The following is an 18,274-nucleotide window of genomic DNA, read 5'->3' as shown; positions in this document are numbered from 1 at the left end:
ATTTGCACAAAGGAAAGTTTTTGCACACTTCCTTTCAAAAATTAGAGGTAACATTAGTACGTAATATCTCCTTTTCTCTTGCTGCTAATACTTATCCTTACACATCTGAGCATATAGCTTGGTTTCCCTCCTGCTATATTACAGTGAGAGTAATCATCAGCATAACTGAGCTAGCTAATCCTAGGTCCCTTTTCTGTTTGGATGGAGGAACAACTGTACTCCTCACAAAGCCCAATTCACAGTAGGTAGAATTTCCTCAGGCCCCTCTGAAACATTTTCCAAAGCAACCTATCTGGCCTTCATTTGCCAGCAGGTGGTAGTGAGAAACAGATCCATTCTTTCAACTCATAAACATGCACACTGGAGCCAAAGAAAGTGTTTGCAAAGAAAAACAATTTATTAGGCAATTTACAATTGCTTTAATAGTAGTGCTTAATGTTGGTTGCAACAGCTGCTACATTATTCCAGGCTTTCAGGGGGAGCAGTAGTGTAAGCAAACACTTTCTTACAATGTATGAGTGAATTTGTAAAGAGTTGATGTTTTCAAAGATTTCCCTTACCCAGAAAAACATGTGCTCAGGCTTGTAGACCTCTTTAAACCCATAGTGCAACCCTCACCCCCTCCCCTAAGGCCTCTTGAGGAGTCATTTTTAAGGGAGTAGAAAAGGATACAGGAGATTTGAGTTCTAGATCATTCAAACTGCAGGGCAGTAGGCACTTTGTCAAAAGATAAAGACTCCACCCCAAGAATAAGCACATAGGGGTAAGAAAAGTGAAACCATATCAGTATCTAGTCATAGCCAACCTAAACTTCATGTATAGAGTGCAGCTAGACAACCCCATTCCGGGCCCTACATAAAAGGTAGGTGTTTGCAGTGGAAGGAAGAGTAGAAGCTTCAAAGAAAAATTCAACAGCTACCCTGAAAGGGAACACGTGAGGGCTGAGACTCAGGGCCTACACCCAGAAGGGTCTCAGTGGAGGCATGATACAGAATTATATTAACACAGTAACAGCATGTCCATCTAAACACAGCACTCCCTGGACACTGCAGGAATGCACTGTGCAGAGCTGAGCTTTTCACTCCCTCCGCAGGGAGTGCATACCAGCTAAACTAAGCAAAATTTGCATCATTTCATTTAAAAACAGCTTTAACTATAAAGAGGTCTTCCAGCAGCATTAATGGAGAACTTTTGCAATTTATCCCCTTCCCATGAGACTTTATTAAATATTTTATTTTCCTTGAAAAACAAGTCAACCAAAAGGAATAACTGATGTTTTTTCTAAAACAGTACAGAATTCTGAACACATATTCATACCTTCCCTGATTCTTCTAATAGAAAAAAAAAAAGTTTCTGTGCTCCTTGGCTGGTGCATGTGTGGGGGGTAACATCTTTCTTCGCTACTTTTCTGACAGCAGCATGTTCTACCCTGTGATAAATGGATGCAGTCTGGTCCCAGAGTATGAATCACTTGAGTAGTTGGGCTGCCTTTTAACGGCTCTCCCCCACTAGTTACCAGCCAGAGCCAGTACCCGCTCATTCGTTGTGGCATCTAATACCAGTAGTAGTATCCACTAACTTCTTGTGGCACCTGGTGAGCTGCTACTAGAGCCAGAGAACTCCATTCTTTATACTTGAGGAAACAGGAAGACCTTTATCTCCACCAGGTTCTATCCACATACAAGACACTTGCTTGTATCCACCACAGAATCCAAGAGCTGTACTAATAATATATACAGCAACTTGAGAATATTCATATCTTTGCCCACATGCAGCATACCAGCGATGTGAGGGAGAGAAGATGTAGTAGAGACAGTTACATGGCCTGAAGTCTGTAGGATTCTGAAAACATTATGCAGTCACTTCATAAAATCTTGGCTACAAAAAACAGCTTAATTTCCCAAATAATTTAAAAATAAAACAAAATCTGTTTTTAAATTGGAGTTACTTTCTTTGATCAAGACTTTGGTGTGTCTGGAATTGGCTGAAGTTGCTCAGTCTCTGATCAGTAAACCGGAATGGAGTCCTTGAGGAGCCATGGCTAGAGTAGAGACCAGCTCCCAAAGATGTACTGCAGTACAAGGTCTCGCCCAGAACTACTATTTGGAGGTCTGAAGATCCTTGGCTTTTTTAAGGATATGGGAAACATCAAAGGTGGGATAATCCTGGAAGTAAATAAAAACAAAACGAAGCAGTGCATAACACAGAGCAATCTTAATCAGAATATGATGGTAGATAAGGACACAGTGAGGTCAGGGTTGTGGCCCAGTTTACTTCTATGTGATCTCTGGCATTTCTTCAAAGAAAGGGTGCTAAAGGAAAATTGGTTCTTACCTGCTAATTTTCGTTCCTGTAGTACCAAGGATCAGTCCAGACTGCTGGGTTATGCCTCCCCTCCAGCAGATGGAGTCAGAGAAAAACTGAAAAGCACCCCCATATAACCTAGTGTGCCACCTGCGATCCTTCAGTATAATCAATATCAAAGCAGAATGAAGTAAATTTAGCAACCAATGACTAGATCAACAAGAGCAACTTCGTAAACAGTATAACTTGTGAAAAAATAACCATGTGGTAACGTAGGTGCTCAACACAGTCGAAAGAAAAGAAGGTTCTGCAAAGAGAATAAACAATCAGCTGAGTGGACTCACCTGTCTAGCATCCCCTGGGCGGGCGTCTGGACTGATCCTTGGTACTACAGGAATGAAAATTAGCAGGTAAGAACAAATTTCCTTTCCCTGTACCTACCAGGATCAGTCCAGACTGATAGGATGTACCCAAGCTGTCTTAAATGGGGTGGGACCCGGAGAGCACCGCTCGAAGCACACTACTACCAAATGAATCCATAGCCAGATCCGGGACATCTAAACGGTAATGCTTAGCAAACGTGTGCAGGGACTTCCAAGTAGCTGCCCTGCAAATCTCTTGAGGCAATACACATTGGCTTTCCGCCCACGACGCTGCCTGCGACCTGATGGAATGAGCCTTAAGACCATCAGGAACTGGCCGCCCATGACATATGTACACCAAAGCAATGGCGTCCTTCAACCAGCGGGCAATAGTCGTCTTGGAAGCCTTTCTTAGGACCACTCCACAAGACAAAAAGATGATCTGACAACCGGAAGGCATTAGTCACCTCCAGGTACCGCATAAGGATCCTGCGAACGTCAAGTTTCCACAAGTTCCGAGACTGAGGAGAGCCAGAATCCACCTCTGGAAAGGCTGGTAACTCCACTGTTTGGTTGACGTGAAACGCCGAAACCATCTTAGGTAGAAACGAAGGTACCGTCCTGAGCGAAACCCCAGAATCCGTGAGACGCATGAAAGGCTCTCTGCAAGATAATGCCTGAAGCTCCGAAACATGTCCAGCTGAACTGATAGCCACTAGAAATACCACCTTAAGCGTTAAGTTCTTTAACGTGGCTCATTTAATAGGCTCGAAGGGAGAACCACAGAGCCCCCGAAGCACCAAGTTCAAATTCCAAGAGGGACAAACTGACCTCACTGGCGGGTGCAAATGCTTTGCTCCCTTCAGGAAATGAATGACGTCCGGATGTCCTGCAATGGAAGTACTATCAACCTTCCCTCTTAAGGAACCTAACGCTGCTACCTGGACTCTGAGAGAGCTATATGCCAGTCCTTTCTTCAAACCTTCCTGCAAGAACGCAAGAATATGAACGATAGAGGCCTTCCGTGGGGAAAAATACTGGACCTTGACGCAGAAGGCGTGGTAGATGACCCAGACGCAGAGGACCATCCACCGCTAGGTTGATTAGATCTGCAAACCACGGCCTTCGAGGCCACTCCGGAGCCACCAGAATGACCGGTCCGCGGTGGTATTCTATGCGTCTTAGAACCTTCCCCACCAACGGCCAAGGAGGGAACACATAGAGGAGAACGTCTGGAGGCCATGGGAGGACCAGGGCATCGACCCCTTCTGTTCTGTGCTCCCGTCTGCGACTGAAGAAGCGAGCCGCTTGGCGTTCAGTCGAGTCGCCATTAGGTCGAGCCGGGGCATCCCCCACCGGCAAGTCACCAACCTCATCACCCCTGAGGACAGTTCCCATTCTCTGGGATCTAGCCGCTGTCAACTGAGGAAGTCTGCCTGAACGTTGTCTACCCCGGCAATGTGGGATGCCGCTAAGCGGGTCAGATGGATTTCTGCCCAGGCCATCAATTTGTCTGCTTCGGAGGCCACCGGCCAACTCTTCGTACCCCCTTGCCGGTTTATGTCTGACAAGCTTCAGGCATTGTCTGACAAGATCCTTACCGCTTGGCTGCGGACAAGTGGCAGAAAGTGTTGTAATGCTAGGCGTACTGCCCTGGTTTCCAAACAATTTATAGACCAGCTGGCTTGCTGAGGGGTCCATTGACCCTGTGCTGAATGTGACTAACAGACTGCCCCCCAACCGGTCAGGCTGGCATCCGTCGTCATGACTATCCATCGGGGATTGTCCAATTCTATGCCCTGAAGCAAGTGATCTGGACTTGGCCAGTTTCAGCAACGGCAAGGGTAGATGGAACTCTTCCAACTTGGGGTCCCAACGGGAAAGCAAGGCCCTCTGCAAAGGTCTCATATGAGCAAAGGCTTACGGAACCAACTCCAGGGTAGATGCCATAGAGCCAAGAACCTGCAAATAATCCCACGCAGTGGGTAAATGAAGGTACAGCAGGCGTAGAATCTGAGACATCAACTTCTCCATCCTCCCGTGAGGCAGGGAAACCTTGCCCACCTTCGTGTCAAATCGTGTGCCCAGGAACTCCAGCACCTGGGACGGGACCAGCTGGCTCTTGGTGTAATTGATAACCCAACCGAGGGAATGCAGCCGGTGCAAAACCAACCGCACTGCCGCTGTGCAAAGTTCCTTCGACTTTGCCCAGATGAGCCAGTTGTCCAGGTAGGGATGAACTAAAATGCCGTCCTGACGAAGGCTCGCCACCACTACCACCATTACCTTGGTGAAGACTCGAGGAGCTGTAGCTAGCCCGAAAGGGAGGGCTCGGAACTGATAATGCTCCCCTAAAACCATGAACCTCAGGAACCGCTTCTGGATTCCTATGTGTAGGTAAGCTTCTGTCAGATCCAAAGAAGCCAAAAGATTTGCCCGTGTGGACGGCTGCAATGACGGATCTCAACGTCTCCATCCGAAACGCTCTGTTGACCGTCTTTAAATCTAATATCGGCCAGAACGATCCTTCCTTTTTGGGGACTACGAAGTAAATGGAATAACGACCGGTCTGACGCTTGGCCAGCGGAACCGAGACAATCGCTCCCAGCGCTTTCAACCGCGACAGTCTGAAGCACTACTTGCCGTTTTGCCTGCGACCCGCAGGGAGAGACTAGAAACAGGTCCCGAAGCGGCAGAGCAAAATCAAAAGCGTAACAGTGATTTATAATATCTAGCACCCACTGATCTGAGGTGATCTTGACCCATTCCTCTCGAAACAGGGAGAGCGGCCCCCCCCCCCGACCTCCGGAACGGAGGAATGGGTCGATGCACCTTCATTGGGTAGCTTTGTTGGCAGCTAAACTAGAGAGCTCCCGGAGCGCGGAGGCAGTCTGCCTCGAAAGGAATGCGCCCATGCCTGAGACCGGGGCGAAGTTTGCCAAGGAGCTAAGGAAGAGCCCCTGCCGGACCGGAGACAGCGCTGTCCCCGAAAATGGCCCCGGAACGCACTGAAGGAACGAGACAGTCTGGGCTTGTCTTCCGGGAGCTTGTAAACCTTGTTGTCCCCCAAGTCCTTAACAAGTTGTTCCAACTCGTCTCCAAACAATAGTTTCCCCTTAAAAGGAAAGGAACCTAGTTGCGACTTAGAAGAAGCATCGGCAGACCAATTCCGGAGCCACAATAGCCGCCTCGCAGACACAGCCGAGGACATGGTACGTGCAGAAGTGCGGAGTAGATCGTACAGCGCATCCGCTGTATAGGCTACTGCTGATTCCATAGGGTTAGCCTGCTCGGCCTCCTCAGGAGGAAGCTCCTGAGACATGAGCATCTGCTGAATCCAGCGGAGGGTAGCTCTCTGCATAAGGCTGCTACAGACGGCAGCCTGTACACCTAAGGTGGAAACCTAAAAAATCCGCTTGAGTAAAACTTCCAATTTTCTATCTTGAAGATCCTTGAGAACTGTCCCCCCTATGACCGGAATCGTGGTGTGCTTAGCTATGGCCATGACGGCCGAGTCCACCTTCGGAACTCTGAGGAGCTCTAAAGACTCACTCGGGAGCAGATAAAGCTTTCCCATAGCTCTGCTAACTCGCAAAGATGCCTCCGGTGCATCCCATTCCTGGGACACAATTTGGAAAAGCTTTGGATGAAAAGGAAAGGTCTGAGGCGGACCGCGAAGTTGGATAAAACAGAGTCTCCCGGAGGAGAATCCGTCACCTGTTGCAGAGCAGGAATCTCCAGCTCCTGAAGCACGTGCAAGATTAACGGGTCCAGTTCCTCTTTGCAGAACAAACGGAGCATCTGTGGATCATCCCCCTCCAGGGGGTCGGCCCCCTCTACATCAGCACTCACATCCCCTAGGGAAGAGTCTGGGACCATGGGATCCGAAGGATAGGGGGGTACTGGGAGACCTGCATCTGGAACCGGATGTGGGAGCCGCAGTCCAGCCCCACTCTGGCCCTCCGTTTGCCTAAAAACCTTAGCCGGAGGGGGGAGCTGCTCCTCCCAATCAATTTCTGCTTCTAAATAAGCTTTGTGCATCAGTAATACAAACTGCGACGAAAATGGGTGCTGCCGCTTTAAGGGCCCTTCCGAGGAAGGAGCGGAATCCTGAGAATGCAGAAGGAGGAGCTACGGTAGGCTGCAACCCCCAGTGCCTCTGAGGGCTTAATGAGGGCGGGGAATGTGGAGGGGAATCTCCTCCTTCCGAGCTTTGCACATCGTGGTCAGGCAAGATGGCCGCCACTCCCGATGTGACGAGGGACAGAGGAGTACTCTGTCCCCAGGCTGCCTGCCTGTTTCCCAAGCCTCACGATCGCGGCAGAGCTGGTTTTTGCCCCGAAATCGGCCCTGACGAAGGTCCCTCGCCCCCGGGAATACACCGGGAGCAGAGGCCTATGCGGGAGAGCCGGTAGACTGGTTCCCCATACGCTGCACAAGGAGACCCGCGCGGCATAAAAAAACACGCGAAAATACAGTTGCAACCAAGTGAAGAAATCCACCCCTTCCGGATACCCAGGAGAAGATCGGCAGGCTGGGGCTGACTAAAAAGGTAGAGAGAACTGTAAAATCTATCTGTTAATGCTTTGAAGAAACGTTCTGTGATTTTTTTTTTTTTTTGTCAGCCACCGAGCAGGGGAATCACCCTCCCTGCCTTCACTATACAGGCACTAGCACCCGCCAGAGGAATGACTCGTCTCTGGATCTGTATAGGAGGAGGGGAGAGGGACCTGCCCATGGTAAATCTCCCCCACTAAACTCACCGGGAAAGGGACAAAGCTCCGGGTATAGAGACTGTAAGGCACTGCCCAGCCTTGTCTGCCCTTAAACAGTGCTCAAATTGTTTTTATTTTTTTACAGCATGTTGATGTAGCCAAAGGAATAATCAGTAGGAAACTGACTGTAATTTAGTAACCCAACAATAATTTTCTGAAAGGATCAGGACTGCAGGTTATGCCATCCTCTCATCTGTTGGTTCTCTGACTACATCTGCTGGAAGGGAGGCATAACCAGCAGCCTGGACTGATCCTGGTACGTACAGGGAACAGAATTAAGAAAAGCTGGGATAAGCACAGAGGATCCTTTGTTGCACAGAAGAGAAAGAGTGACCAGTTCTATGGCAAGGTTTCCCAAACCTGTCCTGCTGAGCCCACAGCCAGTTGGGTTTTCAATAAATTTGCAGGAAAAACAGACCAATTTATATCATGAATATTTGAGGTGGAGATCCTGAAAATGCAACTGAAAATGAAATCAGCAAGCCAGTTTTAGAAAGCACTGCTGGATGTTATGATGACAGGAAAGATACTGTGAATACTAGTTGGACCTTCTGGTTCTTATCTGCCATCATAATACCGTTTTATATTGATCTATGAATGGCAGACACCAGCATCACTGACTGGGGACAAGGGTCAAGGGCAAGCCTACCTGTGTAACCACAGCCCAGTTACCAATAGGCAAACAAGGTGAACCAAAATATATACTGTCAGTAGAATTAGACTATTACCTAATGTTTCCTCCCAGAGCCCTACTTTCCCTCCAAAATCCTCCTTTCTCCTCCCCTTTTATACCATTACTTATTATTTCTATAACATTATTAAATGTACAGAGCACTGTACAGATACAGGTAACCGGCAGTCCTTGTTCAATGGTGCTTACAATCTAGTCAAGACACAGGACAAACAGGAAGGTTTGGGAATTTTATTTATTTCCAAGAGCTCAGCTTCTTTCCCTATTTTCCACAGCAATTTTGGGACATTGGCCTCCTTCACAAAAGAGACTGGAGGTGGTCATTGAACTAGAAAATATGTGCTGGGGTGTGGAACCCCCTTACCTGCAGCAACCTCATGTTCAAGGTGAAGTCTCCTTCTAGTAACTGGTCTCTTATTAGTCTACGGAGAAATAGAGTTATGAATAGTGCTCAGTTTAACACTAACAGCACCTTGTACATAGGCTAGTCCTGGGAGAATTCTGCGCTACTGCGGAGCGCAGAATTTGCACAGAATTCCCCCCCTTCGCAGAATTGCCATTTTCTTCGCAGAGTTTGGCAATTCTTTGCAGAAAATGGCAGCGGAGACCCTAGCATGCTGTGAACGGAGTGCGTGAAGTTGAAGGCCCCAGTGCGCCGCGGGACGCGCTCCACTCGCAGCAAAGATAAAGGCCCCAGCGTGCTGTTTGCGGCAAAAATGAAGGCCCCCGGTGCTGCAGGATGCGCACCATTCGCTGTGAAAATGAAGGCCCCCGTGTGCCGCAAATGGAGTGTGCTCCGCTCACGGCAAAGATGAAGGTCCCGATGAGAGCGAATGTGTGTGAGAGGAGATGGAGAGAGGAGTGAGAAAGGGGAGGTGGTGTGAGAGAGGAGAGGGGAGGGGGTATGAGAGAGGGGGTATGAGAGAGGGGAGGGTGAGAGAGGAGAGGGGAGGGGGTATGAGAGAGGGGAGGGTGAGAGAGCAGGGAGAGGGGTGTGAGAGAGAGCAGAGGGGTGAGAGAGCAAAGTGGTGAGAGAGCAGAAGGGTGAGCAGGAGGGGGTGAGAGAGAGCATGGGAGGTGAGGGGGGGGATACTTGAGTGTGGGTGCCAGAGAGAGGGAGTCTATATGAGGAGATTGTGAAGGAGTGCGTGTGTGTGAGAGATTGGGAGCTTGTATGTAAGAAAAAGGGATCGTGTGTATGTGAGGGTGCTAGCCTGTGTGAAGGGATTGTGTATGTGTGATAGAGCCTGTGTGAAGGGGTGCGTGAGAGAGAGACATAGGTAGCCTCTGTGAGGATGTATGTGTGAGACAGAAAGGGAGCTTGTAAGGGTGTGTATACATAAAGAGAGAGGGACCCTGTATGAGGGGATTGTGTGTGCGAGAGAGTGAGGGAGCCTATATGAGGTTGTGGTTATGTGTACTAGAGAGAGGGAGCATGTGTGCGTGAGAGGGAGGGACAGAGGGAGCCTGTGTGAGGGGCAGTACTGAGAATGGGGTCAAACTCTGGGACTGGCGATAGAATGGAAGGGGTTGAGTCTGGAGGTGGAGGGGAGAGATACTGGCAGGTGGAGGAGTTGGGGCCTGAGAGGGCAAAGTGGCCAGGGGAATAGGGAAAGCGAGTGGAAGGGACACTCTTACAGTGAATTTCTAGGGAAATTCTGCTCAAAATATTTAAAATTCTGCATTTTTAAGTAATAACTTTTTTCTGCATTAATTAAATATGTAATTACTTAAAGACTGTCATGAAAATTGTGTTATTTTAACCAATATAAAGTTTGCAGAATTTTAAGTTTTTGTGTGCAGAATTTTTTTGCACAGAATTCCCCCAGGAGTAATGGGCAGTACCAATAATATAGAGAAGTAGAATGTGCAACGCCATCCAGGAGATAAAGCAACTCCCACTCCAGACATCACAACCAAGGGATGAGCAACTTCTGTTCCCTGCAACCCCCCCCCCCCCCCCCCCCAAAGTCACCATATCCAGGGCAGACAAAAGGCAGCCCTTCCCTACACACACAGTCTCCACCTACTGAGGGAAAGAAGGCAGCAGCAGGTCCCCCCTCCAAATTTCTCTCGCATTAGAAAAATATACACCCTGCACTAGAGTTTTTAGCATAGCACCATACTCACATTAACATGGCACAGCTGACAAGGAGTAGGAAATCAAAGCGACTTTCATCGGCAAAAAGCGAGTCCCAGATCCGTATAACATCGGGCAGCAAGAACTCCTGAGACAGCAGCAGCATGAGCCAGCGAAAGGCAAAAAACTGAGGTTTGATGTTCTGTTCCTGCTATCAGAGATAGAGGGAAATGGATTATTATTACTGCTCAGTAATAACAAAGTGCCATGCATGGGTGAAAAGATTCATTGCCTGATCAGATAACAGTGCCTCCTTGCCAAATAATTTTAGATCTAAACAGTTCTGCAATTTCACCTCAGCATGAAGCACCACTTTAAATAAGAACATAAGCAGTGCCACAGTGGGTCAGACCAATGGCCCATCAAGCCCACCATCCCATCTCCAATAGCAGCCAATCCTGGTTAAGAACATAAGAACATGCCATACTGGGTCAGACCAAGGGTCCATCAAGCGCAGCATCCTGTTTCCAACAGTGGCCAATCCAGGCCATAAGAACCTGGCAAGTACCCAAAAACTAAGTCTATTCCATGTTACCGTTGCTAGTAAAACCAGTGGATATTTTCTAAGTCAACTTAATTAATAGCAGGAAATGGACTTCTCCTCCAAGAACTTATCCAATCCTTTTTAAAACACAGCTATACTAACTGCACTAACCACATCCTCTGGCAACAAATTCCAGAGTTTAATTGTGCATTGAGTAAAAAAGAATTTCTCCGATTAGTTTTAAATGTGCCACATGCTAACTGTAGGGGTTAGAAGTTTGGCTCTCTGACTGTTGGCAAGCCACGTCACAGAGCCAACTTCTGTCCCACGTCTGTTTTTCCCTGGGCCTACGCTCAGTATAAAGAAAATGCCATGCTCTGACCGCAGTACGCTTTAGCAAATAAACAGAACTTCCTGTTACAAGCTAACAGGAAGTCAAACATATCCAGTGCAAGCTTTTTGCAGCTCCAAATACCGTTCATGACCTGCTTGCATTTATGTGGGTTTTCACACCTAGACAGCTCAGTGCAACTGCCTCATAATGACCTCCCCCCTCCCTGCCTGAAGATTGACCGTTTGCACCTCTCTGCACCCACGTAGTAAAAGGTCAGCATAAACATTTATGTGGAAATATTGTAGCAGTAAACATGTGACGTATGCAATGCTATGTAATCATTTTACAATAAAAGAGCAGGCTTCTCAAAATGGGAAGCACGCTTCACCCTGAAGACCGTCTGAGGTGTTTTCATTGCGACACTAACTTCATGGAGTGCCCCCTACTTTTTCTATTATCCGAAGGAGTAAATAACTGATTCACATCTACCCGTTCTAGACCTCTCATGATTTTAAACATCTCTATCATATCCCCCCTCAGCCGTCTCTTCTCCAAGCTGAAAAGTCCTAACCTCTTTAGTCTTTCCTCATAGGGGAGCTGTTCCATTCCCCTTATCATTTTGGTAGCCCTTCTCTGTACCTTCTCCATCGTAATTATATCTTTTTTGAGATGCGGCGACCAGAATTGTACAGAGTATTCAAGGTGCAGTCTCACCGTGGAGCGATACAGAGGCATTATGACATTTTCTGTTTTATTCACCATTCCCTTTCTAATAATTCCCAACATTCTGTTTGCTTTTTTGACTGCCGCAGCACACTGAACCGACGATTTCAATGTGTTATCCACTATGACGCCTAGATCTCTTTCTTGGGTTGTAGCACCTAATATGGAACCCAACATTGTGTAATTATAGCATGGGTTATTTTTCCCTATATGCATCACCTTGCACTTATCCACATTAAATGTCATCTGCCATTTTGATGCCCAATTTTCCAGTCTCACAAGGTCTTCCTGCAATTTATCACAATCTGCTTGTGATTTAACTACTCTGAACAATTTTGTATCATCTGCAAATTTGATTATCTCACTCGTCGTATTTCTTTCCAGATCAATTATAAATATATTGAAAAGTAAGGGTCCCAATACAGATCCCTGAGGCACTCCACTGTCCACTCCCTTCCACTGAGAAAATTGTCCATTTAATCCTATTCTCTGTTTCCTGTCTTTTAGCCAGTTTGCAATCCACGAAAGGACATCGCCACCTATCCCATGACCTTTTACTTTTCCTAGAAGCCTCTCATGAGGAACTTTGTCAAACGTCTTCTGAAAATCCAAGTATACTACATCTACTGGTTCACCTTGATCCACATGTTTATTAACTCCTTCAAAAAAGTGAAGCAGATTTGTGAAGCAAGACTTGCCTTGGGTAAAGCCATGCTGACTTTGTTCCATTAAACCATGTCTTTCTATATGTTCTGTGATTTTGATGTTTAGAACACTTTCCACTATTTTCCTGGAACTGAAGTCAGGCTAACCGGTCCTGTAGTTTCCTGGATCGCCCCCCTACAGCCCTTTTTAAATATTGGGGGTTACATTAGCTATCCTGCAGTCTTCAGGTACAATGGATGATTTTAATGATAAGTTACAAATTTTTACTAATAGGTCTGAAATTTCATTTTTTAGTTCCTTCAGAACTCTGGGGTGTATACCATCTGGTCCAGGTGACTTACTACTTTTCAGTTTGTCAATTAGGTCTACCACATCTTCTAGGTTCACCGTGATTCGATTCAGTCCATCTGAATCATTGCCCATGAAAACCTTCTCAAGTACGGGTACCTCCCCAACATCCTCTTCAGTAAACACCGAAGCAAAGAAATCATTTAATCTTTCCGCGATGGCCTTATCTTCTCTAAGTGCCCCTTTAACCCCTCGATCATCTAACGGTCCAACTGACTTCCCTCACAGGCTTTCTGCTTCAGATATATTTTAAAAAGTTTTTACTGTGAGTTTTTGCCTCTACGGCCAACTTCTTTTCAAATTCTCTCTTAGCCTGTCTTATCAATGTCTTACATTTAACTTGCCATCGTTTATGCATTATCCTATTTTCTTCTGTTTGGATCCTTCTTCCAATTTTTGAATGAAGATCTTTTGGCTAAAATAGCTTCTTTCACCTCCCCTTTTAACCATGCCGGTAATCGTTTTGCCTTCTTTCCACCTTTCTTAATGTGTGGAATACATCTGGACTGTGCTTCTAGAATGGTATTTTTTAGGGTTGTGAATCGGGCTTCGGACGATTGAAAATATCGGCGATATTTTCAAAATCGTCAGAAATCGAGGGCTCCCACAAAACGATAGGAAAACCCCACAATATTGTTCGTGGAGGTTCTCTTATCATTTTTGGGGAGGGCGGGGAGGGAAAAACGGCACACAAAATAACCCCTAAACCCACCCCGACCCTTTAAAACTAATCCCTTAGCTTTCCCCACCCTCCCGACCCCCCCAAAAACTTTTTCCAGGTACCTGGTGGTCCAGTGGGGTCCCGGGAGCGGGAGATTGCTCCCGGGACCCCCACTGGACCACCAGGTACCTGGAAAAAGGTTTTTTGGGGGGTCGGGAGGGTGGGGGAAGCTAAGGGATTAGTTTTAAAGGGTCGGGGTGGGTTTTTTGATTATCGGTTCCAGCACAGCCGATAAACAAAACCGCAATCAGGCCGGACGAAAAAAACCCCATGATGTGAATCGGAACCGGAATCGGAATCCGAACTTATTCCGGTTCAGATTCAATCTCTAGTATTTTTTTTTTTTTTAACAATGACCATGCCTCTTGCACATTTTTTTTACTTTTGTAGCTGCTCCTTTCAGTTTTTTTCTAACAATTTTTCTCATTTTATCAAAGTTTCCCTTTTGAAAGTTTAGCACAAGAGCCGTGGATTTGCATACTGTTCCTCTTCCAGTCATTAATTCAAATTTGATCATATTATGATCACTATTGCCAAGCGGCCCCACCACCGTTACCTCTCTCACCAAGTCCTGTGCTCCACTGAGAATTAGATCTAAAATTGCTTCCTCTCTCGTCGGTTCCTGAACCAATTGCTCCATAAAGCTATCATTTATTCCATCCAGGAACGTTATCTCTCTATCGTGTCCCGATGATACATTTACCCAGTCAATATTGGGGTAATTGAAGTTTCCCATTATTACCGCACTACCAATTTGGTTAGCTTCCCTTATTTCTCTTAGCATTTCACTGTCCGTCTCACCATCTTGACCAGGTGGACGGTAGTATACTCCTATCACTATAGTCTTCCCCGACACACAAGGGATTTCTACCCATAAAGATTCAATTTTGCATTTAGTCTCATACAGGATGTTTATCCTGTGAGACTCCCGGGTGCTCCTCTCTGTCATTGCAATATAATTTGTACCCCGGTATAGCACTGTCCCATTGGTTGTCCTCCTTCCACCCTGTCTCTGAGATGCCAATTAAGTCCATGTCATCATTCACTGCTATACATTCTAATTCTCCCATCTTACTTCTTAGACTTCTGGCATTAGCATACAAACATTTCAAAGTTTGTTTTTTGTTTGTATTTTCATTCTGCTTTTTAATTGTTAGGGATAAGTTAGAATTTTTTTAGCTCAGGTGAGTTTTTAGTTACAGGCACTTGGACTACTTTTCTAATTATTGGAACCTCACTGTCGGGATGCCCTAATTCTAATGCATCATTAGTATCCTTTGAAGATACCTCTCTCCGAACCATGCGCTGCTGAGCGACTATCGGCTTTCCTCTTTGTTCTAGTTTAAAAGCTGCTCTATCTCCTTTTTAAAGGTTAGCGCCAGCAGTCTGGTTCCACCCTGGTTAAGGTGGAGCCCATCCCTTCGGAAGAGACTCCCCCTTCCCCAAAAGGTTCCCCAGTTCCTAACAAAACTGAATCCCTCTTCCTTGCACCATCGTCTCCATCCACGCATTGAGAATCCGGAGCTCTGCCTGCCTCTGGTGACCTGCGCATGGAACAGGTAGCATTTCAGAGAATGCTACCCTGGAGGTTCTGGATTTAAGCTTTCTACCTAAGAGCCTAAATTTGGCTTCCAGAACCTCCCTCCCACATTTTCCTATGTCGTTGGTGCCCACATGTACCACGACAGCCGGCTCCTCCCCAGCACTGTCTAAAATCCTATTTAGGTGACGCGTGAGGTCCACCACCTTCGCACCAGGTAGGCATGTTACCAGGCGATCCTCACGCCCACCAGTCACCCAGTTATCTACATTCCTAATAATCAAATCACCAACTATGACGGCCGACCTAACCCTTCCCTCCTGGGCAGTAGGCCTTGGGGAGATATCCTCCGTACGAAAGGATAGTGCATCACCTGGAGAGCAGGTCCTTGCTACAGGATCCTTTCCTGCTACACCAGGTCGATGCTCTCCAATCATGAGACCTTCTTCCTCCAAGGCAGCACCAGGGCTGCCAGTCTGAAGTTGGGACTTGGCTACTATGTTCCTGAAGGTCTCATCTATATACCTCTCTGTCTGCCTCAGCTCCTCCAGATCTGCCACTCTAGCCTCCAGAGATCGGACTCGTTCTCTGAGAGCCAGGAGCTCTTTGTATCGCATGCACATGTACAACTTCTCACCGGTGGGTAAAAAATCATACATGTGACACTCGATGCAAAAGACTGGGAAGCCCTCCTCTTGCTGCTGGACTGCTGCCTTCATCTCAATTTTGATCAGTTCCTAGTTAAGTTTTAGGTTGCTATGGGAGTAGGAATGTATCTAACGTCCTTTAAATGTATTAGTGAATTCACTATATGTCTGGTAGTGGCCTACCAGAGTCTGATCAAATTCTCAATAAAGTTTTTGTTGTTTTTTTTTTTTTTTTTTGAAAGTGGCACCTGCCTATAAATTAAAGGATGAGCGAGGAGTGGGAGGGTTGGGAAATCCAAACAGTCTAACTTCAGTTAGTCAGCCAGAGTGACTCACTGCTCTCTTGATTAACAAAATGTTGGTACCTATTCAAACCAAATCACACTACCTCAACACCTTTCCAAGGTGAGTAACTGAGCTGAACTTTTCAACCTTTTTAATTAGGTATACACTGCTCCTAGCTTATTTCTAGCTTCTGGCTACCTTTTGGTTTTTTTGTTGTTTTTTTAAATACAAACACTCAGTTCTGCTTACTAGCTGCCTTACAGACTTTTAAAAATAAACACACTACCTACTGCTTACTAGCTGCCTTATTGACTGACTATTTAAAAATGCAGTCTAACTTGTTTATTCGCTGCCTTACTATTAAAAGCACAAACACACAAACACACTAAATAATATTCCCAAATAGTTAACTTTGCCCCAATACTTTAAAAAAAAAAAAAAAAAAAAAAGACAATGTCCCAAGCAAAAATGTACTGATTACTTTCAGTCACCAGCAAGGTGGAAATAATCAGCAGATCCTAATGGGGAGCTCCCTTCCCTGTTGATCACTCCCAGCTCTTGCTAGTAAGAGATTGTATTTCTTTTTCACAAAACTTATTTTAAATGTTTACAAAACATAAAAAGCAGTATTTGTGCTAATTACCAGTCCAGCACATTATAATTGTATCCTATTTTTGCTTTATTAAAAGGAATCTTCTGATATGTTATACCAGGGGTCCACTAACTGCGGATCTTGGATCCTTCTCGTTCCGGACATCACAGAGCAGTGGCAGGTTCAGCACACGTATCCAGCTTCCCACAAGAAACTTAAAAGGGTTGGGGATTGTGAATATGTGCTGTCTTAGTTCTAAGCCCATGCTCTTGAATCCGACACCGATGACACTGAGGTCCACCACGCAAGGTTGAGATCAATGGTTAGCAGGGGTAACAACAGGATCAGAGGTCTGAGAGTGAGAATTTAGTCATCCCCATTTACTCCAAAAAGCAACATTCAGCAGGGACCACTCCCCCAACCTCTACGATGACCATTCAGTCCTGGGAACACATGGCATAATTTGTAAAGGGGAACCCCTTCCCCCATTTCCCCTCCCCTAGAGACATAATTTTACTATGACATCCCCTATCCGGCTGCACAACATCTCATGCAGATCTTTCCAATCTCTGCAATATACCCTTAAGCTGGAGATAAAGCCAATAAGCAAATTATTTTCACACACTGACAAGCAGCAGCTCCACGCAGAACTAATGGAGCCTATTTTCCGGGAAGCGCACATCCACATGTATATATAGAGCCCAAAAAATATACTCATCAAGATCCTCTTGGACTCCCTGACATATATTTAAAATCTGGTATTGCTAGGGCATGAACGAAAAAAAGTTATTGGGGATGGAATCACAGGCATGGTGATCTCACAAGTCTTCTTCCCTTCAGAAAGTTGGTTAAAATATGGCTCACATAACAACAAAAGGACCAGATACTAAAAATTAAAGTCAAAGGCTAGTGCCGTAAGTGTATGAAGTTTTATAAGTAGAACCGCATCAGCAAGCCTGACAATGTACTCTGCCTTAGGCAGAGCCGTCCGGACTTCTAATCATTTGCGGTTATAAACACGCATATCAATATGCTCCAAAGTAGATTTTTTATCAGAAATATAGAAGCGATGATAACGTCCAACTGTGCCCTTATAAACAAAGTATTGAAGAGACCAGACAGCGGCCGGTGTTTTGCAACGCAAGGTTGCTTCTTCAGGAGTCAATGACTAAAGAATATTCTGAAAAGCACAATATAAAGATGGACTTAGTGTGTCCTTTAGACAAACAAAAATGTAGAATTACTTAACTTAATGCTTCAGCGTCACCAACCTTCTCATCTGGACGAAAAGTCTCAAAAGAATTCTAGTAGTAAGGGACAGAGACCGCCGTGAACTGGTTGTAGAGTTAAATAGCTTGTGGTTTTTTAAGCGTGATGACATCATGACGACTAGCGTCTGGTTTCTGTAGCAACGGCCAAATCAATCATAGCGAATACCAGATGACAAAAAAGATTTACAGGTTTTACAAAAAAAAGGAAAAGGAAATACCAGGTGATAATAAAGATTTACAGAATTTACAAAAAAACATTTAGTTCCAAAGCAGTATTGAGACCATCAGGATCCATTGTTCCCAAACGATGTATCCATCGTTGCTCAGCTTGAAGTAATAGAGTATCGAAATCTCCTCCACGCCAGGTGTTGATGAAATTGTTGTAAAACGC

The 18,274-nt window shown here is 45.8% G+C and overlaps 1 protein-coding gene across 7 annotated transcripts in view; it reads right to left on the bottom strand.

Moving 5' to 3' along the window:
- Positions 1–375: 375 nt before the first annotated feature.
- TBC1D13 (TBC1 domain family member 13) overlaps positions 376–18,274 on the bottom strand; it is a 115,513-nt gene continuing 97,614 nt past the window's right edge. For 6 of the 7 annotated variants that reach the window (XM_029611809.1, XM_029611811.1, XM_029611810.1 and 3 more), the window contains 3 exons: positions 10,263–10,423; positions 8,497–8,554; positions 376–2,165 (listed from right to left, as the gene is read on the bottom strand). In XM_029611809.1, coding sequence (XP_029467669.1) covers positions 2,100–2,165; positions 8,497–8,554; positions 10,263–10,423 — 285 coding nt within the window. In that variant the 3' untranslated portion in view covers positions 376–2,099. The remainder of the gene's footprint in view (positions 2,166–8,496; positions 8,555–10,262; positions 10,424–18,274) is intronic. The other variant, XM_029611806.1, reaches the window with a different exon arrangement.

Source organism: Rhinatrema bivittatum, chromosome 8, assembly GCF_901001135.1.
Source record: "Rhinatrema bivittatum chromosome 8, aRhiBiv1.1, whole genome shotgun sequence".
NCBI lineage: Eukaryota > Metazoa > Chordata > Amphibia > Gymnophiona > Rhinatrematidae > Rhinatrema > Rhinatrema bivittatum.
Note: the sequence above shows the minus strand (reverse complement) of the source record. Positions and strands in the feature narration are given on the sequence as shown.